This window comes from Odontomachus brunneus, unplaced genomic scaffold (assembly GCF_010583005.1).
Source record: "Odontomachus brunneus isolate Ranch 3 - 2012 unplaced genomic scaffold, Obru_v1 Obru_scaffold_156, whole genome shotgun sequence".
Classification (NCBI taxonomy): domain Eukaryota; kingdom Metazoa; phylum Arthropoda; class Insecta; order Hymenoptera; family Formicidae; genus Odontomachus; species Odontomachus brunneus.
This window is the reverse complement of record NW_022639606.1, coordinates 281,651-307,427: the sequence shown is the minus strand read 5'-3', so window position 1 is coordinate 307,427 and position 25,777 is coordinate 281,651. Positions and strand designations below refer to the sequence as shown.

General features: G+C 42.8%; 2 protein-coding genes across 7 annotated transcripts in view; one reads left to right on the top strand and one right to left on the bottom strand.

Annotated features, from left to right (window-relative positions):
- LOC116850789 (zinc finger protein chinmo) overlaps window positions 1–6,900 on the top strand; it is a 74,738-nt gene extending 67,838 nt beyond the window's left edge. For all 4 annotated transcript variants that reach the window (XM_032829439.1, XM_032829436.1, XM_032829438.1 and 1 more), the window contains exon 7: window positions 4,101–6,900. In XM_032829439.1, coding sequence (XP_032685330.1) covers window positions 4,101–4,339 — 239 coding nt within the window. In that variant the 3' untranslated portion in view covers window positions 4,340–6,900. The remainder of the gene's footprint in view (window positions 1–4,100) is intronic.
- An 11,480-nt stretch (window positions 6,901–18,380) lies between these two features.
- Window positions 18,381–25,777, bottom strand: part of LOC116850791 (neither inactivation nor afterpotential protein G-like) — a 143,913-nt gene continuing 136,516 nt past the window's right edge. For 2 of the 3 annotated variants that reach the window (XM_032829442.1, XM_032829443.1), the window contains 10 exons: window positions 25,063–25,175; window positions 24,052–24,469; window positions 22,842–23,044; window positions 22,120–22,479; window positions 20,642–20,812; window positions 20,416–20,569; window positions 20,171–20,292; window positions 19,247–19,430; window positions 18,648–18,876; window positions 18,381–18,563 (listed from right to left, as the gene is read on the bottom strand). In XM_032829442.1, the coding sequence (XP_032685333.1) occupies window positions 18,428–18,563; window positions 18,648–18,876; window positions 19,247–19,430; window positions 20,171–20,292; window positions 20,416–20,569; window positions 20,642–20,812; window positions 22,120–22,479; window positions 22,842–23,044; window positions 24,052–24,172 (1,680 nt within the window). In that variant the 5' untranslated portion in view covers window positions 24,173–24,469; window positions 25,063–25,175 and the 3' untranslated portion in view covers window positions 18,381–18,427. Of the gene's footprint in view, window positions 18,564–18,647; window positions 18,877–19,246; window positions 19,431–20,170; window positions 20,293–20,415; window positions 20,570–20,641; window positions 20,813–22,119; window positions 22,480–22,841; window positions 23,045–23,424; window positions 23,758–24,051; window positions 24,470–25,062; window positions 25,176–25,777 lie in introns of those variants that run through there. The other variant, XM_032829444.1, reaches the window with a different exon arrangement.

Sequence of the window (25,777 nt, the reverse complement as noted above, 5' to 3'; positions counted from 1 at the left end):
AGATATATAAAGCGAGAGGATAATCAATGAATACAGAATATCGATCTATTCTTCGATAAATTTTTGAATAAGTTCTGTCATAAAATTCCCCGCGTCTGTAAGCACACGATCTATTATTTGAGTTGAGAGGGGGAGGGGTAGTTTGAACAGCGGAAGACCCAGGAAAATCTTTGAAGATCACACGCAGATAAAAACAACATCTGCAGCTTTATACAAAATTATTTCGCCGGCAATCATTACGTCGGCCGTGCCGTACATGCGCGCAACGCCCGCGCCACTCACGCCCACGATTATTTATGCGTTGCATATGGCCGCGTAACGATTTTTATGGCGGTCTAGCGTGCGACTAGCTCGTTCGCGGACACGATCTTTTGGGTCCGGTCGCGTAGTTTCTCGTGACACCTGAAACACGCGGCGAGCGGACAATCCTTTCGTTTTAGGAGAGCACGAAAACGGCGCGGAGATGGGCGGTCTGGTGCTTTTTTCTCCCTCTTTCACCCCGCCCGAACTGTGTTCCCGATTAATCTATATAATTTCGCTAATGACACACCGTGTGTCACGCACCCCGGTGAATGGCTCGTTCAATTACGGTCGTAAAACGCAAACACGATTTCGGCCAATTCATCGCGACTGTGATTTAGCATAGAATTACGTTAGAAAATTGTTATCATTAGGCGCGTGCACGCGCGATGACGTCACCGTTAAGGACCCGATGATGTCACGGCGAGCGGCCGGGATACGTATTGCGTTTGGTACCGCCACGCCGCTTCTTTTTAATTAAACAAAGAGGAATTCAAGAGCGCTGCACGAATGGGCTAACGGGCGAAGAGACTAACGCGCATTTCGCCGGTAAAGGACAAAATGTCATTGATAGAGCGCGCGGGCTTCCTCTGTCTTACAATGAGAGCTTCTTGCTACATCGAAATGAACACCGACAACGGAGCCACGGTCATTTATAGCGTCGTTGGCGTTCTCTAACGCTAATGACTTGGACAAAAAATTCATCTTTCGTTTCTTTTCACGTGATTGTCTCATATCGCGGCTCAGCTTAACAGTACTTTTTAGACTGAGCTTGAATACACTCTTAATTTATCCGTATTACATAGAACTCTTCCGAGTTGGACGCTCTATATATTACGGTCTTAAAAGTTTGTTATGTAAACAGGCTCTGATGAAATTTCAGAAACATGGGCTTTTAAGAGCCATTCGCGGTTGTCTATTGCGAGATCAATTAATTTTATTTTATTCATCTAAATAATTTCGCAACAAACATCCTCGAACATCTGTCAAAGGTCCAAATTTCTTTCACCTTAGTTAAAAATTCGTATTTCATATTGATAAAACAATGAGATTTAAATTGCCTCTGTGAGACGTAAAATTATATATAAATAATTTATATTACCATAATTATATACTAAATCTTTTTCACGTCATATGTCTCCTAAGACAAACATTTGACGTTCCATAGAGCAGCCAGTTAAAAATAACTCAATATGAAAATAATTGAATATGAAAGCGAACATCATAATAAAATAAACAATCTGCAGAAACGATCGCCAGCTGATTGGAAGCGAGACGGTCTCAGCTTTCGAATGCATTTACTGCATGCTGCTACGATTTTTCTACGCACAGATATCAGACAAATGACGTATTCGCGTAAAAGGACTGATGTCCAGCAACAATGTTGCGGGCCGCTCCTCAACCTCAGCGCACCGCCCGAGTTATCAAGTTGGCGGTGCGAACGTGCTACTAAGTACTACGCGCGTGCCACCGCTTGCCGGTAAAAGAACGCGAACGCCAACTCTTGGAATGCTCAAATCTTGGCAAAAATCGAACAGGCGCGTGATCTCGAAAGCTGGGCTGATATTGTAACCACTGCCGAAAATCATACTCACTTTTGCCTGCAAATATCATTGACTGGATATAAAAGAAAGAGCTACATAAAAGATGTTGGGTCTGCAACAATAATCGCTACTTGCAACTTATCTTAGGTGAGATACGCTCAAAGGAAAAGATGATAATGGCAATTATGAAGTGACAACTATACGAGTTTAGTATGTAGAATTTTATAATGTATATAGTATTTTATAATACTTTCTCCAATGCTCATTTCTGATGCTCAGTTACAATAACTATAAAACAGGCTATTAACAATGTACATTAATTCTACGTATAAAGCTCATATAGTTATCACTTGTATAGTTACCTGTATAGTCACCATGTTTTTTCCCGAAGTGTGCTCAGATTTGAATTTATAGGGTTTAGACGTGAACTTTTGAGCTGAATCACGACTATAAATGCGATGTCACGTATAATATATAGTTCAATATAAAAGTTCAGAGCTAACTTTAAATGTAGATCCGAGTATCTTACGTGAGACAAGTTTTAAATGACGACTATTAATACGGACCCAAGAATGAGGTACTCCACGACGGAAATCGTAGGTTTACGGCAAGAGCGCGATGGGTCCGCACGCTCGCGGGCAACGTGGAGGCCGAGCCGGTCGCCGTAAATGGTACTTCGGACGCGAGTTAATCAGGTTGGATGGGAAGTGTATTAAAGACCGCGGAGCACGAGGATGGCCTTGCACGCGCCAACAATCTCGGAGGCATTGGCCTAATGCTCCACCATGAGCCGTTCGCCGGCCCGAACTTTGTTTTCTTCTCACCCAAGAGGGACTTAATAGCGAAGCGCGGCTGCGCAAGCAGAGAAGAAACTGCGCGCGTGTGTGCGTGTGTACGCGAGAAAGAAAAAGAGGACGTGCCGGGTTGCGCAATCTGCATCCACGCTTCCTTCCACGAAGATTCCACCGCGTGTCCGTGTGGATCGAGCGCTTAATTTGCACGTTTAATTTATCGATGATATCAATTGAGTCACAGACGATCGTGAGAAAGAAATGCTGATCGCGTTCGAGAAATATTACTTCTTGCTGTACTAATTCGTTTACGTAATCCTTCGGTTGCTCGTCGATTTCTTGGATCAACTGAGCATTTCTCTGTACCTATTAACACTTCAAGTGTTGCGCCACTTGGGTGACGTCTGTATTTTCTCGGGAGTTACGGCGATCGAGAATACGCTTGACTCTAATTTACTCCCCGTTTGATTCATCGCGTCGAAAGCGAATGCTTAATTCATTATTCATATATTAATTTTTTGTATCCTCTTGTTTCTCCATTCCTTGTGTACTTCTGTCTTTTATTACTATCTATTATACATTTCCTCTATTGACAATTTCCTCTGCATTACCATACTAATTTAAGCTTGCCTACATTACCTACATTATCCTATTCCTTATGACGCCATAACCTCTATTACTTATGCACTTTACCACTTAATGACTTGTTTCACCTTCACTTACACTATCTACGCGCTCATTCCTACATAATTTCCGCCAAACTATAGTAAACTTTTACTATAAAATTTTCTCTGTATAACCTAAGCTAATATTTTATAGTTAAATATATGTGCCTATAAATAAAAAGCTATCATTCTACTGCTAAAAAACGATTACTCAGTTCACTTTCTTTCAAATAATAATTATCTTTAACAAAGAATACATGTTTTTGATAATCTTAAAATATACGCATTGTAAATTTGAGAAGAACTCTATCATGTACTTAAAATAAAAATGTATGTCCTCTTTATAAAAATATTACACAAAATTTTATTGAAGAAAGAGTTGGCTCGACTCCATGTAGTAAACAAATCGAATATTAGTTTTAATTTCATATTCTTGATTGAAATTGCTAAACTTACTAGGATTCAGAATATATTTTGAATAAATTAATGCTTCTGAAAAAAATTTATGATAGATTCACGGATATATAAATCTATAAAATACTTGAAACAAGTAACACTTATCTGAATGCTGTATGTATTTCTCTGTATGTACTAACAGTTATAATTTTAAGTATTCATATGTCATAACGCGAGAGATTTATTACATACAGATTTTTGTTACCGCAACTAACTTTTTTATTCCGATACACTCGATCACTCCGCAATTCCCGAGAAGATGCGGGTCACACTCGATCTTGCAATGCCGTCAATCGGTACCGACACGAACGAATGTTGTAAAACGCTCATATTTGTATCCGCAGGTAAGAAGCTGAAGTGTCCCTACTGCGAAAGACTATACGGCTACGAGACGAACCTGCGAGCCCACATACGGCAACGTCACCAGGGCATCAGGGTGCATTGTCCGCATTGTGCACGCACGTTCACCAGGAACAACACGGTTAGACGGCATATTGCGCGAGAGCACAAAGACGTGGCCTTCGAACTGAAGGCAGTATTCCAGCAGTCCAATCATTCGCTCTCGGACATTGTGCCGCAGTAACAACGTCTTCGGCGTCGCTGTCGTCCTCGTCGCCACCAGAGCCGTCGGCCCGCGCGTGGTACCAATCACTAACCGGCCACCAGCAACCCTGTGTGACCAGCTGTCGGGACTACCCGCGGGACCACCGGCTCACGGATAGTGCGAACGAGACGACACGTGAGGAGAGGCTGCAGTAGGTACCTTCGTTTTCCCTTCGTCGTCGTCAGCGAACACCGTCCCGGTCCCTCGTCGCGAGGACGACTCTCTCCGTGCGCTCCCGTCGAAATGTCGCGTCACGAGGGAAGACGTTTGCCGAGAGAAACGGACGAAATGATTAGGGTTAGATTGTAGAGAAGAGAAAAAGGCGCAAGAGAAATAGAGAGAAAGAAAGAGAGAGATATAGATAGGTAGAAAGAGAGAGAAAGAGAGCGCGCGGTATACAATGCGCACAGAGCAGCGCCTCGGATACGCTCGCGAAAACGCTACGAACCACAAAACTAGTCAATGAAAGTGCAACGGTCAAGTAAGGTTTATTAACTAGAGCTTTTTAACGGGCGAGAGAGAGAGAGAGAGAGAGAGAGAGAGGAGAGAAAGAGAGAGAACGAGTGAAGATAAAGCGGAGAGCGAGTACATGCGTCAACACAGTCATGTAGCGCAGATCGGCGTCGGGCAGGAACGCGTTCGCCAGTACGAGCAGAGATTTCAAAAGTGCGTTCGCAAACGCGTGACTTTAAACGCGTATGTGGAGTGTACGAGACGTATACGCTCAAATTCCGTCTTAGAGACGATCAATAACATTCGCGACGGAATGCCGTTCGCGATTCCGCTTCGGGTTCCTGCGCAGGTCGCGTCCGAATACGCACACACGATAGATCGATATCTCGTTTGCGGACGCATGTATATTCGCGCGAGTACGTTCCGTACGACGCGAGGCGCACTGCGCGACGAGAGAACAATGCAAACTCAGGTAAACTAACGTGGCACCAACAGCCAGAGCGCTGACTTTTTGATATAGTTCAACATTACATTTTACCATAGATCGACCTTTACTCGTCGTCGCGTTTAAACAGTTAACGCCGTTAACCGATACGTCTTTCTGGTACTACTGCGCTATTACTACTATTACTACTACTACTACTACTACTACTACTATCGCTGTTGAGAAGTCGAGCCTAGGATCGTGTGACACTTGGGTAATATCTATCCAACGTTACACCACGCGCCCACAGTGCCAAACCAGACGCTTTCCCTTTTTTTTTTTCTACTCTAGATAGTCTCTATTACTCATACTCACATATAAACACACATACACACACGCACGTTCAAAGAAACAGACATGACGATGGCAACTATAAAGTGGTTTATACGATTTTTGCGTAGAATTAAAATGTATATAGTCCAATAAATTATTTTATAGTTGTTGCAACTGAAGCTTCAGTTGCAACACAACTACAAAACATTTTGTTAAATTATATACATTATAATTCTGCATACAAAACTCTCGTATAGTTCACTACAAAACCAAGCGTGTTATTCTGGCTGAATTTCTTCTTATACGTTTCTCACTGTTTCAAGTCACATCATCTTGACATGTTCAAATGTACTAAATTCCAATTTACACGTCTTGAGCGTGTGTTAAATGACGTGATTGAGAACCGCAAGGAACGTGCGAAAAGAGCTTCAGTTGAATTGCACGCTTATGCGTTTAAGAGTGACAGTACTTGGATTTGCACAGTCACTTGTCACTTTGTAGTCACCACATTGCCATGTTGTCCTCTGAGCGCCCACTACTACAGACAGAATCGAGATTTCGTTTTCGCCTTCTCCTATACGCGTGTGATATAAACACACTCTTCGCCGACGTTAACGATAATAATAATCGCGGTGACACATATCCAAAGTCGCGCCGAGACGACACCCCGACGACACACTCACACCTTTTGTACAGATACGATTTTATAGGACGTTTATGAGATTACTGCGATTCTAGGGCGGACGACTGTCGTACGATTAGCCGCGGGAGTGCGCGCGACTGCACGCCGACACTTCTTGGCGAATGCGAGAGCACGAGCACGCGGGTGGAAACGTCGGCCGAGCAATAAATCGCCGATAATCGCCGCTTGTTAAACACTTTCACACCGACGTCGATCTTCCCGCCTCGGCCCCGCGGACGAGAGCGACGAGAGCGCGCCGTTCGCTTCTCTCTCTTATTTCGCCACGCATTCGCCACGGAAGTCTCCCAGCAGCGGCGTCCTCGCGGCAAAACGATCACTACCACTTTGTTACCTGTTTACAATGTTTAAATGCGGACTTTTGTCCGGAGCAATAGTCGCGTACCGAGATAATAGAGTATAGCCATCGATCACACGTGAGAAACAGTGGGCGCAGTTGCGCGAAATAGTTGCTATCCCGGTTGTATAAGATGTGATCAATGCAATAGATTTTATTACACATTACCTATATATAGATATATATATAGAGAGAGATATACTCCTAGTCAGGATGGCACCCACGATATTACTTGTTGCAGTATTTACACTCTTTATACAGATTATCCTCTCTTATTTCCGTTTACTCTTGTTCTCCCTTTTGTTTTTTGCAGAAAGTTTAAATGGTTATTCTCACAACGATACGCCTACTGTAAGTTATCAATGAGAGACAATAGACGATAGAGCGAGCGAGCGAGCGAGCAAGAGAGAGAGAGAGAGAGAGAGAGAGAGAGAGAGAGAGAGAGAGAGAGAGAGAAAGAGAGAATTATTTAGTAATATTTAAAAGGATCGTGCGCAATCTGAGGGATACCAATATATAGTTAACACGATTAAGGGGCCCAGAGGGTACAATTTTACGTTTCTTTAGTTCTTTGTTTTTTTTTTCTTTTTCTTTAGTTTGCCCATTCTTTTCTTCTTTTTCGTTTTTTCCCCCCATTTAGATACTGTTCAACAACATGCCAAATATACACGCGAGCACACGCGCGCGCGCATACTCTGCCAAAAGTATGACAGTACTACCTCATCGTTTTGCATACGCACACACATCCACACGGACACACATAGCCACTTACACACACAAACATGCAAACGCATACAAAGGGAACACAATAGCGATTAACGGTATAATGAAACCTGTACATTCCGTACAGCCGCTAGCACTACTATTTGGTCCGATTAATGTCGGAGCAGTTCTCCTGCCATTGCTACCCTCTCACGCGGAGGGTAACGTAAGTAAGATCGCGGATCTCGGAGCCGCTCGCGCGAACTCTCGTCCCGTCACGAGAATCGTGCTCGATTCAGTCGCCTTTTTTTCACAACGCCACACGCGCGTGTCGCCAACCGGACGAAGACGCGCAGATCGCAGGCTGAATCGATTTTGAACTCATTTTCCGCGATCGTCCTCGTCCCGCTCGAACAGAATTCGCTGGCACGGGCAGGCTCCGGGATCCTCGAAAGTCGCGCGCAATATCTGTCTGTACGTACAATAGACCCGTTGTTCTCTTTCCTTTCCTTTTGGTTCAATTACGCGAGCGTATTACAAAATACGCATGTACAACTGTAAAATCGTAGCGTAGAGTGAGTGAGAGCAAGCGAGCGTGCGTATATGCGTGAGCAGCCGTGAATGCGTGCGCGCTTTCGTCGGATGCGCACGCAAACGGTCGGGGATGGATGGTTGGGTTGCTCGGGGAGAGGTGAGGAGGCGGGGGTTGGGGACGAAGTCGCATTGCGAAGTCCGTGGTTAAAATTACGACTCGACGTCCAACACGGACGTCGTTGTAACGGGAAGGAGCACTGTCTTCGTTTTTCCAGAAAGGAGATGCGCGAGATGTGTGGGTTTGTGGATGGCGGAATGAGCGAGTGAGTGAGGAAGATAGAGAGTGCAGAATGCTGAGGAACGAGATGAGAGTAGAGAAACGAAGCGGTGAAAGAGGCAAAATTATTCGAGCTAGGGTGACACCGATTGTCTCGAGGGCGCACGAAGTTAACCGGGGATAGGGTTGACGATGCTGGACGACGGAGATTATATAGTCATAGGGAAGTTAATTCCCGGGGGAGAGTGCCGCGGGAAGGATATTCAAAGATGTTATGTGTCGTTTACGTATGTGATGATAGGAACATACACACACGCGCATACACACACACGTACACACACGCACTATACAGAAAGAGGGAGGAGGGGGGAGGGGAGAGACACGCAACACACAGACACATACTAATCGTGTAAATAGATACGATCGCGTATGCCAAGTTATAATGAATCTTTTACTTGATATATATACAAAATATATATATTGTTTTCGGCTGTTCTGCTAAGCAGAAGCAAAGACGGAAGGGGGTGGGAGGAGGAAGAGAGAGGGGATAGTTGGGAAAGGGGGGAACGGATATCTTTAAGCGGTACAATGAATTAGCGTTAAGTTTAAGTAAAGGGGTGCGATTTATCGGCAGTGGAGTGTGTGTGGCGAGAGGAATTTGGAAGTTAGGGTAAAAATATCGCGTCGGATGGGGCGGGCGGGTTGAAGCCAGGGTTTAATTGTTTTGTCATACGTAAGAGTCTAGAGTGCATACGTAGTAAAGGTATTTCACACGAAACACACACACATAAACACGTGCACACGCAAACGTACACACGTACACACAAAGTATACGTGCGTGCGGAGGAAAAGCGACAAGCAACGATAGTCGAGGGCTACAAAGTAACGAGACAAACAAAATTACACACGTACCTAAAAGATAATCAACGTAGAATTAAATTGAATTTAGAATTAGTCGTATATCGTCGCGAAACGTTGGCCACGTACACGTAAATATATTAGAGCGACAGCGACCGATGCGATTTCCCTTCCGGAATTGTCGCTCCTTTCCGGAGCAAATCCTACCTGTCGCGAGCGGTCTTTCACCGGCGGCCTTTCTCGGCAGGCAGAAAAGAAAAACAGCAGCGAACACGCGTTCACTCGACTTTTTGAATCGTCGGATGAGAAATACGATTCCGCCGGCTTTACACGCGAGCGCGCCGTGTCGATTTGCTCAAAGAGTGTCGAGCGATATGCTTTCGGTTGTTCTCGCGGAACACCTCATTTTTCTGTTCTCTTTTTCTCCCCTTCTTTTTCTCTTTGCTTTTCGTTTTCGCTGCTCCCCAGATTTATTCGTGTGTCAGCCTCGGAGTCTCGCCGAGAACGATATTTTGGATTCGCTATTATGGTCGATTCGTAGTCGAGGTATGCGCGAGAGGGCGCGCGTCCGCGGTCGAAAGTCGCAAAGACGCGGAAGACGCTTCCATCGTCGTCGAGGTTTTCACGGGTCCGGGTGTAAAGATTATACTTCGTCTATGTATATATGTGTACACGCGGAGACACCCCTCTCACACACACAGAGACACGTATACACACGTACACGAGCACTCGCGCGAGCACGCGTACGCGATGCGCGCGTGCCACATGAGCCTGTGCGTGCGCGCGCGCGCGCACACGCGCGCAAACCGTACGCGTGTGTATGTACCATTATTGTATCACGGCGTAGGATAAAATGTTGCATGTTATTTCTATAATATGTGTTTTACGGATTGAGAATCCTTTATAGATGTCGTGTGTGACACAACAAGGCTTGAGACGAAAGGTTTCACACCGTGACTGCGTTCGCGCGCGTGCGCCCGCGCGCGCTTTCGAAGGAGAAGCGAGAGTTAGGCCGTCGAAAAATCCCCGCGATTTGGATTCCACCGCGGGCACGCGTCGCCCTGTTTTGCGCATACGTATCTGGCCCCAATCCGAAATCTTTCAAATTGAAAGCAGAGCGACTTGAATGGCGACGTGCACGATCGCGGATTCGAAAGTACCGCGCGTTTTCCGATTTCTGCTCCTTCCGTAAACGATCCGCGGATCAACAAGGCGCTCTGACAGTGGTGGCGATTCGCGAACGAAGTTTATGAGCTCGTCGATTTCGGGGCGGACGTGGTGCAGGTAACGACGCCATCGTCGCCGTCGTATCGGGTGCGATCTGTCGGGCTCGTGGAGGACAACATCATTGTATCGCGATAATTGGGCTTTACCGAAACCAGCGCGCCGCGGCACGTCGTACGGACGATATCGTCACGGTGTGAACGGGCTTTCCGCAAATGGGGAACCATCGTTACCATTCGGTCGCGCGGGCAGCCAAGCTCTCTGGGACAGGTTGGCGAACAGGTGAATAGAAAGAGAGAGAAAAAGATTGCGGCTGCCCGCGTGAGGAAGTAGAGGGAAGGCAGGGGGAAGCAAAATCGATGTCATCACTGCACCTACACCGCGCGCAGAGAGTGCACTGGCAACTACTGTACCGTTTGCTCGTATAGTATATAATAGTACTATACCGTAGTTGATAATGATTACATAGTACATGTGTATCACGCACGCATAAGCATATTTAAAAATCGATGAGGCAAAAGAGAAAACGAAAAAAAAGAACAAAAAGAAGAAAACGTGGAAGAATATGGGGTGGGAGGAGAGAGAGAGCGAGCGCGCGAGAACGAGAGCGTGAGAGAGAGCGAGAGAGAGAGAGAGAGAGAAAGAGAGAGAGAGAGAGAGAGAGATAGTGAGAAAGTGGAGAAAGAAAAGTAAAAAAAAGAAGAAAAAATAAAACAACACACGGCGTAGCGATGTCGCAGAGCGGGACCTCGAGCGTCCGGGGGACGAGCGGCCCGTTTCCCGGCCGCGACTTATAGTACAAAGTAAACATAATGTTAAGCGTTCAAACGGGAAAAAAAAGCAGAATGTGGATTTTGTAAACTTACTATACACGCTGTAAATTGTATAGGTGATGCAGAGCCATGCAGAGCAAAGCAAAAGAGGAATACAAAGAAAGAGAAAAAAAGCAAATGACCGCGCGCGGCCGGACGCGTCGTCGTCGGCGGCTCGTCGTCGGCGGAGGGGGACCGTTCCCTCCGCTCGATCGGCCTCCGCTCATGGAGCCCAACGCGATCACGATGACGATTTCGCCCCGTAACCGTGTACCTCAATCGATAAGGGTCCGCGACGCGTCTCATCCGCGGACGAGCCCGTCGAGACTCGCTCGAGTGGCGTGAGAGACGTCGCGCGTGCCTATCTCGTACCTTATCTTATCAACAATAAGACTGATCTTTCATCGTGGCGACGTACACGCGACACTGCCACAGAGGCCACGGGACCTACGCGGGGGGCCTCCGCGAGAGCCTCCGCACGTCGACGCGCCACGGCCGCCGCGCGACCGCCGCAATAATAATGGATCACACAATACTACTTCGTCACACACTAGTACAAATGCTACCTCACACACGACATACAGGGTGCACAGAATGAAGCTTACGGAAAATCTCTGTATATAACACAGTGAAGCGAGATAGTTTGCAAGATCGGATCGGCGCGTCGCACCGTCCTCGTCGCCGTCGCTTGTCGCCGTGGCTCCCGGAGGTAAGGGTAAATAAAAGGGGGTGGAAAAAGACGAGAGAGGCCGAACACAACCATCCACATGCGACATCACGGGCGGCGAGCGGACGGTGCGGCGCGTCGGGTGTCCTTCTCTCAGGAATATGAAAACCAAGTACAAACTACAAAGTATAATAGTCGGTAAGGTTTTAAATAAACATAAATCATTGAATCAAGTCGATGCAATAGTCGGGTGTATAGTAGGGACCGCGTCGGTGTGTTCGTCCGTTAAGACTTCCTCTCCGATATCGCCGAGAGTGACGTTGTTCAATGACCGCCGCGAATCTTCTCGAAACGGAAATCACCGGTTTCTCCCCTCGCGATTTTCCCGCTCGACAGCCTCGTGTGTGTGTGTATGTGTGTGTGTGTCGGCGCTATTATGCATATATATGCGAAGATATATATGTATGTATTAATTAATGAAGAAAGAAATTATATAGCGGGTCCACGCGCTTCTTTCGAGTTTCTTTTGCGCGACTCTACGCGCGTCTACTTCCCGCGCGCGAATTTGGTTCTCGTCACTAAAGTGAAACACTCAATGATTGATCCCCGTTAGTCGTTCACACTCCAGAAAAGAAAACCTTGGTTTCTCGTACGACCAGCGACGGTGATTCGCAGTTTTAATTGTCAAGTCCTCTTTTTACACCGAGAAGAAAACACGAACATTTATTTGTGGAATATACAGCTTATCTCTGTGAAATATAGTTTATTTCTGTGGACAACTTTATATCCCACAAATAGATTTTGAAGCATTTCTTTCCCAGTGTAGGATTGTAAAGTGTAGAAACACTGAGAAAAAAAAATACTTGCGAATTTATTTCTGAGATATCATGTTTATCTCTGTGAAGTAAAGTTGACTTCTGTGTGAACAACTTTATACCCCAAAAGTAAGGGAGAGAAATCTCGTACAATATGTACGCATGTCAAAGACTCGAGGATCACCGTCGGAAGTGGTCAATGAAATTTCATCTCATCCTCTCGTTGTTTCAAGGAATGCTCGTTGGGTTAAGTTAAGTTTTCCGTTTTCCGCGTTTCTTCTTCGTTTCCCCCGTGAGCGGTCGACGCCACAGCCGATGGCGGAGGAACGCGAGTTTCGTTGTCGGATACAAATGCGTTTGCTCAGTACCAATAATACCACTCGGAGAAATATCGATAAGACCTCTCATCAACGCTCACACACAAGCACACACACATACATGCATATATATATATACATACATACATACATACTATACATACATACATACATACATACATACATACATACATACATACATACATACATACATACACACTTACCTACTTACCTACATACATACATACATACATACATACCTACCTACCTACCTACCTACCTACCTACCTACCTACCTACCTACCTACCTACAAACATACATACACACATAGATGCGCACATCATACGACATATGATAAGTATACGAAACCGCTTCTACCTCAGATTCCGTATCTATATTTATATACATATATATATATATATCTCTCTATATCGATAGTTATATATACGCGCATTACCTACGGTTCCTCGGGTTCCTCCGCGTTCTCGCGAAGTATTATTTACGTTCTTCGTTTTTCCTATCATTGCCGTGTATTCGCGCCGAGCGAAGTCGTAGGTATGCCGGCACGCACAGTGGACAAAACAGCACACGAATGAGATTTATACGTAAATAGACATTACATATATACATACGTATATATATATACATGTATATATATTTAAAAGAGATGGAAAGGAAAGCAAAGGATAGATAGAGAAATAGAGAAGGGAATATATGCCCGTCACAGACCTCCCACGATATCATATTCCCCTTCCTCCTCTCCTCTACCCAAGTATATGTAAATACATCCGTTTATATTTATTTATTTATGTTTCTATGCGCTGGACGCGTCTATGTTACACGCAATTACAGATTAATCGATAATTATCCCTATAGATAAACAAGAGAGTAAACTCATTTTTCAATATAAATATATATATATGAAGAAGTATATATATATATATATATATATATACACACACACAACATACATAGATAGTTATATATCTAATATTAAGTACTTGTTTAGATCTTAAGCGAGCCCTGTCGCGCGTCGTGGTCCCGCAATGCGACTGCACACTCTCCGATGACTAAAGGGGACTCTATAGCGAAATAAAACAAGGGAGAGAGAGAGAGAAAGAAAGAGAGAGAAAAATAAAGGAGAAAACGAAAAAATATGGCGCTTCATGCATCCGGTGACGCGGTGCACGTCCGGCCGAGCTTCTACCGCCTCGAAGAGAGGGTTTGCGCGCGTCTCGCGCACCGGAGAAATGCCACGAGGCTCGCCTCACGTTAACGGGCGCTTCTCGGGGGCTCCCGTCGCGTATTCGCCGCTGTGATCGCCCCCGCTGGCCTCTCGGATGGCCGCTGGTTTTCACACGGCTACGAAATCTGGCATTGAGCGCAAATAGCCAAATCGAATTCGCTATTAAATCGACTTGCGGCGGAGCCGAGGCCAGATCAGCGCGAATCGCGTCGGTCTCTCTCGAGCACTCCCGGATAGCCACGCCGGCATGAGACGGAGACATCGTCGCCGAGAGCGTGTCGTCGGGGAGCCGCTCGATCTTACGGATCCACTTTTGTCATTTGGCTCGTGCCACGTTGTTGTTGAGAACTACAAGCGTTCTCGCGTGGAGGAAACCTGTCGAGGATGTAACCTCCGGGACGGGCGCGAGGCTCGCGGCGTGCGCCGCGAATACGTGGTTACCAATTTTGTTTTAAGTTGAGAGATTAAGTTTACGTTACGAATTATTACTGTACACGGGGTGGAAGAGAGTAAGAGAGCGAGAGAGGAAGAGTGAGAATGGGCGCGCAAGAGAAAGAGAGTTTGCGAGTGGTATGAGCTGAGCGCGCACGGGCATATAGTTGTGTTTTTGAAAATGTAAAGTGACATTGCGCGTTATTACGAATTACTTTATTTATAGAGGCAACAGAGAGAAGCGCGTGCGTGCGTGTGAATGTTTAAGTGGTTGCGAGAAGAAGAGAGCGAGCAGGAAAAGCGAGAACGATCGATGCGAAAAGGAACAAATGCAAAATCATGTTGGACAGAGAGAGAAAGAGAGAGAGAGAGAGAGAGAAATAGCGATAAAAATCATAAGAAAGGAAAAGAGGGAGATGAAAGAAGAGTATGTGTGTGATGAAAGAAGAATATGTTGTATGTATGTGTGCGTGCATGTGTGTGTTGCGGATATGCGTAAGCGCGCATACGAAAGAAACAAGCAAGACGCGGAAGTGAATAGAAAGAATGTCGAAACTCTGCCATCGCAAACGATTCCGGACGGAAACATTGGGATGGAAGTTTCCCTCCCGTGAAATGGGAGAGGGGGGCGAAGCATGTAAAAATAACAAAATATATAAGTTTCTTTTTTTCTTTATACTCCGAGCGCGGACGGGGTGGCAGGGATTCGTGGCTATGCCGTTGAGTGTAACTCACCCTTTTTGTTTGTATAAAAATTAATCGAAATTTAATTAGACTATTAATAACTGTTCGATTACTGTAAAACGAGAAGAACTTTACCATTAATTATAAATTACAAAAAACTTGGAGCACGACGGGTACTTTTCATTTGCGAGAACCGATTTCTCCCCGCTTCCTTCACCTTCCTTCACCTCCCCGAGTCGAAATGTTGATTCCACATTGGCCCTGCAAATTCCGTCGAACTTGAAGAGCCAATGACGAATCCCGAGATATACAGGCTATTGGCTTACCTTTGATGCTGCAAATAGTTGTTTGACATGAAGAAAAAAGTTGAATTCAGATGAAATCTAGCCGTAGTGAACGCGAAGCAACGCGTCTCAGTTGAAGAAAACGGAATATATAGTTCTTAGAAGTAAATTTGAGTCATAAAAATCACAGAAATTCTGTATCCTTCAACTAAGACACGTTTGTAAGAAAATGGATAAAATAACAAGTCTTAATCTCATCTCTTCCTATTTTTCCTTTTTTTTTCTTTTTTTTTCGTGGAAGTTTTGATGAGATTCGTAGCTCTTAAAAGAGCTGATGTGAAGCTGAAAAGACAAAGATAATTCAGTTACGTGTCTAATAATGTCATGCTCCAATAGAGATTTGAACTGAAATTCGATACAATAACAATATATTTGTGATAAACACAAGTGAAAAAAGCTGTTAGCATGTAAACATGGTAGAAATCGCGATTTATGGTGAGCATTATTAGACCGAGATATCAACACTTGCGAAATATATTAGAGATTTTAAGGCGAACATTCATAGCTAAAATAATTTACAATCTTGAGAACATAATTAATTATAGTTTCGCACTCATAAGCCATTAATTGGCTATTTGGATCAATGTCTCTTATATGAAATAATGTAAAAAATATAAATATAAATTGACTAATAATCGAAAATTCTTTAAGCTATGATTATTTTGTTGTTAGTAACAATAAACTACGAATGTCGGCCTAGATTTCGACTCGGGTATTTTTTTATTCCCGGTAAGTTCGTCAAAAATGAATACTTCGTGTATAATAAATTATTTAGCTAAGGTGACCAGATAAATTATTTAGCTAAGATTTTCCAGCCCTAAATTCGGGATACTTAAATGTGTGGAGTGGGCAGAGAAGATATCACTAAAAATTACTTATATATCTACATATAAAATATATAAAAATAGCTTAACAGCAATGAAGGCCTGCTGCATAGAGTAAAAATAGAAACTATTGCTAAAATAACATTTTTGTTATCTTCATTTAAAACTAGACAGAAGCAAAATTGCTATATTTGCCAGAGCTGTCAAAAATTTTTATTTTTGTTAAAATAATTAAAAAAATTCTTGGTAAAGGTGTAGAAAAAGGGCGCCACCTCCGATCAGCCTGATCTTGACATATGTCATAGAGGTCATCCTTCTGAGTGACCTTCTGAAGATTTTAGCCGTCGCTCATTGTTTGTTAAAAAATTATTGATGAAAGAAGTCCGAAAAATATATTACAATTTATCGATACTGTGTCCCGTTAACGAGCAATATCGAAAGATAAGTGCGATATCGAACAACTAGCGGGATGCTACGTCCCCCGCACACTCCCTTAAAACTAACCTAACCCAACCTATCGTCACAATAATACAAAAATTAAACACTTTAATAAAGAATGACTGACGCTTAATAGGTCATTGTTTGTTAAAAAGTTATGAATAAAAGAAATTTGAAAAAATGACCAGTTAAGATTATGTGCTATATGTGTAACTGTATGATATAGTACATGAGTATATATCTTGCTTCATTTTTCGAACTTCTTTCATCAATAATTTTTTAACAAACAATGAGCGACGGCTAAAATCTTCAGAAGGTCACTCAGAAGGGTGACCTCTATGACATATGTCAAGATCAGGCTGATCTGAGGTGGCGCCCTTTTTCTACACCTTTACCAAATTCTTTAAACCGGGACAAATAGGAACAGTTTGATTGAATCAGAGACAAATCGGCGTCCCGCGGAAAGCATTTGAAAAAATCCAGGACAAAGGGTGGAAAATCGGAACTGTCCCGAGAAAAACGAAATGTCTGGTCACCTTAGATTTTACATACCTTGAAAATATATAATGTATCGCTGCCTGTGTCCCTGCATCCTGACGTCGCGTGTCTTCTCCCAACATCCTGGCTGCTCCGTCGTGGCACTAGCACTAACACTGACACTCGCGTAGACGTGAAATCAAATCGATTCAATCGAAGAGACACGTGTTAAGTAACGCGATGCCGACGAGAAACTAATTAAGTATCTCAGAAGGGTCGAGGTAGTTTAATCAGTCAAGAGAGGAACAGTAGATAAGCCACCGCACACACGTGGTCCGTACTATGCGTGTCTCTCGCCGGCATGGAACTGAATGAAAACATCCGGAAATGTCCGCGAGGCATAAAGGTAAGTTCGACCGCCTTGAAGGTTCCCGAATGTTTTGATTGACAGAGGATCAATAGATGACGCACAAATACACGTGTATGCGTGTCGCTCTTCTCCGCGGGACTGAATGGAAAGTTCCGGAAAAGTCCGCGAGACACAAAGGTAAGTTTTTTCTTCATCAATAATATTGATGTATTCGCAAAGCATGAGATCAAGGTATGATCTTGTGTGAGTTTGCATCGTGAGTGTCGCGACTTGAGCACTTGCTTAAGCTCGCGCTTTGTAAACACAGAAAAAACACATCAATATAGCTTAAACTTTCCTTTCATTGATGTCCAACCGAATAATCACGATTGAAAGGGAATGACGAGTGGAAGCGTTCCTTCCGACACCGCAAGTTGTATTACAGGCTTCATGTTTCCTGGAGCATATTCTGGGTGAACATTTTCCTGTTTTCTCAGTAACTTTCTTAAAATTTTGAAAGAAAATTTTAAATTCCCAAAAATCACTCTCCGAAAATTGGGTCTAGTGCAATGTTGGTAGCAGGATCGCTTTCTCGCGCAATGGGATTTATTCTGCTAAATCTACTAAAAAAATTTGTCATTTAATGTTGCTTGAAAATCCGCACGGACTTTCTAGGACAACCCAATATTTTCCCCAAGTTGATGATCGATAATATGGCGGATTCTTCAACAGATAATCAAGAGTAAATAATTCGTGAAATGTAAACGTCGTTATTCTTTAATTGGCAAATCGTGTATTATACAATAAACAGATCGAGGCTCAATGAAACGCGCGGCCCAGAATAACATCCGACGCGCGTTCGGCCATCGCGATGAGAACTGAATTCGGCGTGCCGGAAATTGGAGACGGCACTACGCTGGCGTCCATTATCCTTAATCCACTCACGCCTTTTACCCTGGAGAACAACAATATACTTTCATTACAATTACTGCGTTTGACCTCACCCCGTGAAATGTTCGCCGGCGGCAACGCCGTTCACCTTAAATCCTCGTCCACGACCGCGTCGTCGTCGTTGTTCGCGCCTATTCGGCATGTGCCGCAAGCATGGTGACTCGTGATACCCGCGATCCTCATGACGCACTCCGAATAATCAATGTCTCGGTAGTCCTGTCGAAAATGGCGACACTCCTCCAAGTCCGGCACGTGAATTTTCGCGCCGTACTCGCGAAACAGCACCGTGTCGAGAGTCTCCAACGCGAAGGTTATAGCTTCGATGGTTGCACCGGAAAATCGTCAAAATTAATTGCACCGTTCGCACACACAAACACAAAGAAATTATCCGATAAGAAATTAACAAACGGATAATCGAATATTTGCGATCAAGATACCAATGGATTTTTATATCCGATCAGGATATCCGATTAAATTTAATCGAATACTTCCGATCATAATGGCATTTCATCAGATAAACTGATGACAAAATTATGAACTGATATTTCTCATCGGATAGATCGGACACAAAAATTCATCGATATTTTGATCAGAAATATCCGTTTATTAATTTTTTATCGAATAATTTCTCTCAGTGAACGCGAGTGGACATTTTTCCACGATTTGTTGTTTAACGAGAACGAGTACCTCGATAGGTACATGTGACGTCGTGGGGGTCCTGCAGGTACGCGGGATTGACTTTCGGCGGGTCGCGAATGTTGGTCGATCTCAGCGTGATGTTTCCGCGACTCTTGGGTTGTAGACATGACACGAGGTAGATGAATCCCTCGTGCATGCTATCGTTATACGATGGAAACAGCGACCTATATGTCTAATCGATCGCTTGTTAATCTCCTTGAATCTACACAATATTACTATCTACCATTAACCATTTGAGTGCCATGGACGCATGTACAGAGTGTTTCTGAATAATTCGGGTTTAAATATCCGAGCTCGTGTAGAATAGAGCACATTAAATACAGAAATATTTTTTCTACTATTTTGTAAATTACCACGGCAATTACCAAGATATTAATTCTACACACAGAAAAATGCATTCGAAAATTGCAACAAATATTATTTGTTTCAAGTATTCTATAAATTTATATATTCGCAAATCTATCGTAAGTTTTCATCCTAAGCATTAGATTTCTTTAAGATCCTAGTAAATTTAGCATTTTTTTCACATATTTGCTTTCAATATGCTTTCAAGCTATTATTTTCACCGAATTGACTTTGTGGCAGCTAAAAATATTCCCTCTTCAGCAATCATTTAACTCTGAAGTAACCCGCACTCAAAGGGTTAAATATTATTGATCGACAAATAAAAGAAAATATTATCTGAATTTACAATCGATAGCGAAAAACTAAATACTCTGAGCCAAAATACATTCTCATTTCTTCCATTCTCATTCTTCAATTAGTAATCGCGACCAAGCGACATAAAGTAATCGCCATGAGTGAAATATCGATAACGTCACGAGTGAGTTACTTTTATCGAGAACAAAAACTACAAGAAGAAACTGCTGTCAATAGAAAAATCTATCTTGGCATCAGTCAACATCCGTTCACCTCGGTCTCAAAATTCGAGATTTCCTTCAGCAATTTTTCCTCCGTGGACGCCACTCCGAAGAGAAGAAGGCCACTGTTATTAGCACGCCCTAATCCCATTACGCCGTTAGTGGCCAACCATCCTTTGACATGCAACGGAGAAAAAATATACAGCGAGATTACAACGTCAGCCGCGCGAACTGCGTCAATGGACGTAGCAGATCAAATCGCCGCGACGTCATTGGCGCGTTTCATGCAAGTTTTACCGGTTCCGAAGGCGAAATAATTGAACACCTCGGGCACGGTTTGCAGTTTCACCAGCGTGATACTGACGCGCTCCCGCAGGTTCACGTAGACCGGCACGTTCAGATGATCGAAGAGGTTGCGACCCACTCCTGGTAAATTCCGCACTACGGGGATCTAGAAAAGCCAACTCACCGTTTTATCCGGAATTCAAAAGAAGTACGCAACGGTGACGTTCAAAATCTTCACCTTATGTTTCTCCAACTGTCCGACAGGTCCAATGCCGGAAACAAGAAGTAACTGCGGAGTGTTGACGGTACCCGCGCAGAGGATCACCTCCCTCCTCACGTCGACTCTCCCGACGGAGCCATTTTTATAAATTACTTTAATACCGTTCACCTTGTTATTCTTGAAAAGTACCTGTTTTTATCAAAAAGAGAAAGAGAAACAGAGAGAAAGACGAAGGTAGACGTGGGCGTAAGCAAAACTCGAAATATGAGAGTTGGATAATTATAATTATCACGACAATAAATGTTTCTCGATAATTGGCGAAAAAAATGTTTCTTTTTTTTCTTTTTCGTGAGATACTTCATGGAGAATATGAGAGAAGGAATAAGAATAAGTTGTATAATGTACTCTTTAAAGTACAATCCATGTATGTTTCACTCAGTAGCGTAGCCAGAAAAAAGTTTCGGGGGCTGTACTTTTTATTTTTAACGAGCAAAAAAGAAGGTCATTCGACAAAATTTGTCTCACACTTAATATAATCCAGAAAATTAATTTCGGGGGAGATTGCAGCACCCCTCTCAGCACCCCTGGCTACGCCACTGGTTTCACTGAAATGCCATACTTATAACTGGCGGTTTAATTACAAATATGGCGTTGCAATCGGTAAAATCTTGTTGAAGGGATACATGAGATATATATTAATACAACATGAAAGAAAAAATATCTAAAAAATAAAAAGTAAATTTATTTGATGAGTACTAATAACATATTGGATGCGATCCGTCAAACAAATCCGCTGCAAATGCTTTGAAGCATCTAAAAAAAACCACGGTCTGTACGGAGCTTCAAAGTATTTGCAGCGTCTAACGAATCACACTCATTTACTCAAATTCAAATTTCTTTATTTAAATAAAATAAACAATTGTTCTCATGCAAAGTTAAGGCTTAAAAAATGTCTATTTTCATATTTGAAAAATATTTTTTGCAGTGTAAAAATATGTATATCAGTATAAGAAAATATGTATATCAGTATAAGAAAATATGTATTATTAGTACTCACTGAATAAATATTTTTTTATTTTCTATATACTTTTTCTCCCAGTGCAGTAGCAATTATTCCCACATTAAAAAAAATATTTCAAAATTATTTGTAGGATATAAAGTTTATTTCTGTAGAATAAATTTTTATTTTATAAATAAATTTTCAGGTATTTTTTTCAAAGTATACATTATTGATATACTTTGCGACCATACTGAAAAAATATTTCCGACCATATTTGAAAATTTATTTGTAGAACTTAAACTTTGTTTCAAAGAAATAAATTATTTTACAAAAAAAAATAAACTTTATACCCCATAGTTAAAATTTCAAATATTTTTTCCTCAATATTCAGAAACATTTTTACTAATTTACTTTAAGAAAATATGGATGCAATAGTAACAAATGAAAATACGAAAATACGACTATTATGCATTACGACATTGTAAAAATGCCTTACTTTCGCGACGAATGTGTTCATCAGGATATGCAAGTTCTTGCGATTCCAGGCCTTCTGTAGATACGCATGGTACGTACTCCATCGGGCGCCTTTCTTCGCAGTGTACATCGCTTTCCGCAAGGATACGTTATCCAACTTCAGGGTCTCCTCAGCCAGTACGAAGGCTTTCGCCAAGTACTCCTCTTCCGGTATCGGGATCACGTTCATAATATCGGACACCTTTTGGAAATAGGGGAGCAGATCGGCGTGCGACCAGCCCTTCGGCCATCGCTTGTAGTCCTCGGGTCTCCCGAAAGAATGAACGAGGTAATTAAGTTGCCCGCTTCCGCCCAATCCCTTTCCTCTCGGCCAGTTTTGTCTCTAAACAAACGCGCTCAGTGAAGTCGCTCGCCACGTGTCTTTCGAAAATACACGTGGAACGTATTCAGCGCAAATTCCTGGTGCATTCTCTTTCTCCCGTCTCACTATCATGAAAGCGTGGAACGATTTACGATAACACGACGCGCTCTCGAGTCGTGTCTTAGGTTGACACCTAAGGTTAGGTTATTACTCGTTGAACGATCGCAGAAATCGGTAATCAAAAATCGTGCTGTATTTTCACGCGTCGTGAGTCACGTTTTACATTCTAGAAGCGGGAGCGGGGTGTGGGCTACGTAAATCGTTCTCGCGTCTTTTTTCTCTCGCGGCTGGCTGAGCTGGCACAAAAGTAGAACTTTAATTACATGGTCGTTGAGCCCTTGGGACGAGAAGACTTGCGGCTCCGTCTTGTAAGCCCAATCGACCTCGGTGCCTTGCATCATTGGCGCCAAGAGCGGCATACCCGACAGCCAGCCGAAGTATCCGCCAGCCTCCACGAGCAGGACAGTTACGTTCGACATTTCCGAGAGCCGTGACGCGATCACGCAGCCGGACGTACCAGCGCCCACTTTGATCCAGCAACAATGAGAAACGCAAATTACATTGTTAATAATCTGTCTTGTTGTTAAAGTTCTGTGGTTTTTTCTTCATCGTGTAATGCCACGAGTGGAATATTACCGTAATTAACTTTCTATAAAACGCCGGTCGTGATAGCATTCGCCACGAGTCAAGCTTCGAGTCGTGCGAATTTAGTCTTTTTAATTTCTCTTTTTAATGGAATTTCGAACACAAAACGAATGAAAAGTGGCAGTACTTTTATTCAAAGCAATAGTGAAAATATTACCATTCAAAATTGCAAAAGTGAATCTTTTACTTAAGTTTAGGGCGGATTTTGACTCCATATTATGAACGAATATTTTAATCAATTAGAACAAATATGTTACATACCTGTAACGGTGGAGTGCATCAGATTCACTCTTCAATTTCGAATCAAAATATTCACTTGACGTTTGAGAATAGAGAATTCGCTTTATATGAGTGAACAGACACTCGAATTCGAATGCCTCGGTGATCACTTCACTTTTCGTGAGAAATTTCATTCCAAGAAATGTAGGGAATAAAAATCGAGAGTTGAAAATAATTAAATTCTGCTTGTGTTGTTTTTTTTTAACGCAAGCATGCGCGGTAGTGTGTTGAAAAATCCTCGTTCTTTTATTTGAAACTTTATTTACGAGGAAGAACAGAACGCAACCGATATTCTTCGTCGATTTATCCCGAGAAATATCCGAAGCGGCTATCAATTTAGCAGCAATGCGATTTGTCATTGCGGGGCGGCGCGCAAATCCTCTTTGATTAAAAATCGATGTCGCGTATCTCTCTCTCTCTCTCTCTCTCTCTCTCTCTCTATATATATATATATATATATATATATATATATATATATATATATATATTTCTTTCTCTCTCTCGGTTCACTGCTGGGAGCAAGAGGGAGAGGAGGAAGGAGGAAGAGCCTGGAATCATGGGGGGTGCTGCCGGTGACCCGATAAGCGGTAAACCGGGAAGCGAACTCACCGACTACGTAGTCGTAGTGCGTCTCGGGATAATCGATAACGCTGGCCGGCTCGCTGAAGTGATAATGATAGAGCAAGGACGCCAGCAACACGACGATCGAGATCAATACGTGGTACCACATGGCTTCCCGCCGAAAAATCTCTCACTGACTAGGCGAGGGTTGAAGAAAGAGAGCGCAACGTCCGGCCGACAATCACTCCTCGATGTTACTGAGCGTGGGAGTACAGCACCCCGGAACCGCGACGGCTACGCAACGCTGTTCGATTCCGATATTAAATTAGTATCTCTCTCTTTCTCTCTCTCCGTTCGTAATCGATACTTGTCTATAAGTCCCGCCGGTTCGAAGCAACGCGCCAACGACCGACGTATCGCAGCGGCGGCGGCGACGGCGAAGGTGACAATTATTACATCAGATAGTCTGCCAGCGATGTGTATCATATCATATATTAGGTATAAACAGACAGAATCTTATATAAAAATTACTGTAGAATTTTCTGTGACCAAGGAATAGACTGATATTCTGCAGTGATTGACTATTCTTTCATTTAATACGTGCTTTGAGAAAAATTACTTGAAAATTTACTTGCGGGATATTAAATTTATTTCTGTGAAGAATTTTTTCTCAGCACACCATTTATATATTTTAAGAAATAAAACGTGTGCTTTATTAAAAAATTAACTGTTTCTAGCAGAAATGAATGTTCCTTAGCAAAATAGACTTTAATGACAGTCTATTCTTGCATTACTAAAAAATTAAAAATAATTTATATCAGAAAAGAAAAAAAACTATGATATCCTCTTCGTGTAGGTGGTTTTAATTCTCTTAATAACATTTTAATAACATTCAAACTGATTTCTCGACAAATTTTTAATGAGAAATTATTCAATCATTCTTTGCAACAATCTCTCAAGTAGGAAAGATTTATATTGCATATGAAAGATTTATGTTGCATGTGTCACAATATGCATGCATGCAGTGTTACAATATTTATTTTACTCGAAACTACTTACCCGCCGTTTAATCAAACTGCGTCCTCGAACTGCCGGTAAAGATGATGGCGACTCGTAACGGAGTTTAAAGGAATTAATAGAGGACCGTCTGACCCGTGGTTGAATCGTGTTACCTGGAAAGAGATAGGTTGTTTGTCAAAACTTCGTATAATGCAAATCAAACTTGTGCACTTGAAAGTAAATTGATGAAAATACTTTCTTTCTATAAGTTTTGCAACACAGCTAATATCTGGGGGTCAATTGCATATTTACATAATTTTACGTGGTGAAAATTACAAAAAGTAAACACCTAGTGAGCAAATTCACTAGGTGTTAACCAATAAAATTGTGAATTTTCTAATAAATTCGTTGGAATAATTTTTAACAAGGATAAGATTCATTAGACGCTACAAATGTTTTAAAGCGCCATATAGACCAATTATTTTTCTTTAAGCGCTCTAAAACGTTTGCAGCGCCTAAAGCCCGTATCAGACTACTGACTGCACAGGCCGACCCGACTGCCGACTACGACTGCCGACTCTCCATGGACCAATCACAGTGAGGTGCTGAGTCAGCGCCTCATTGTGATTGGTCCATTGAAAGTCAGCAGTCGTAGTCGGCAATCGGGTCGGCCGGTGCAGTCTGTAGTCTGATACGGGCTTAATGGATTACAACGTAGGAGTTCTCTCTCTCTCTCTCTCTCTCTCTCTCTCTCTCTCTCTCTCTCTCTCTCTCT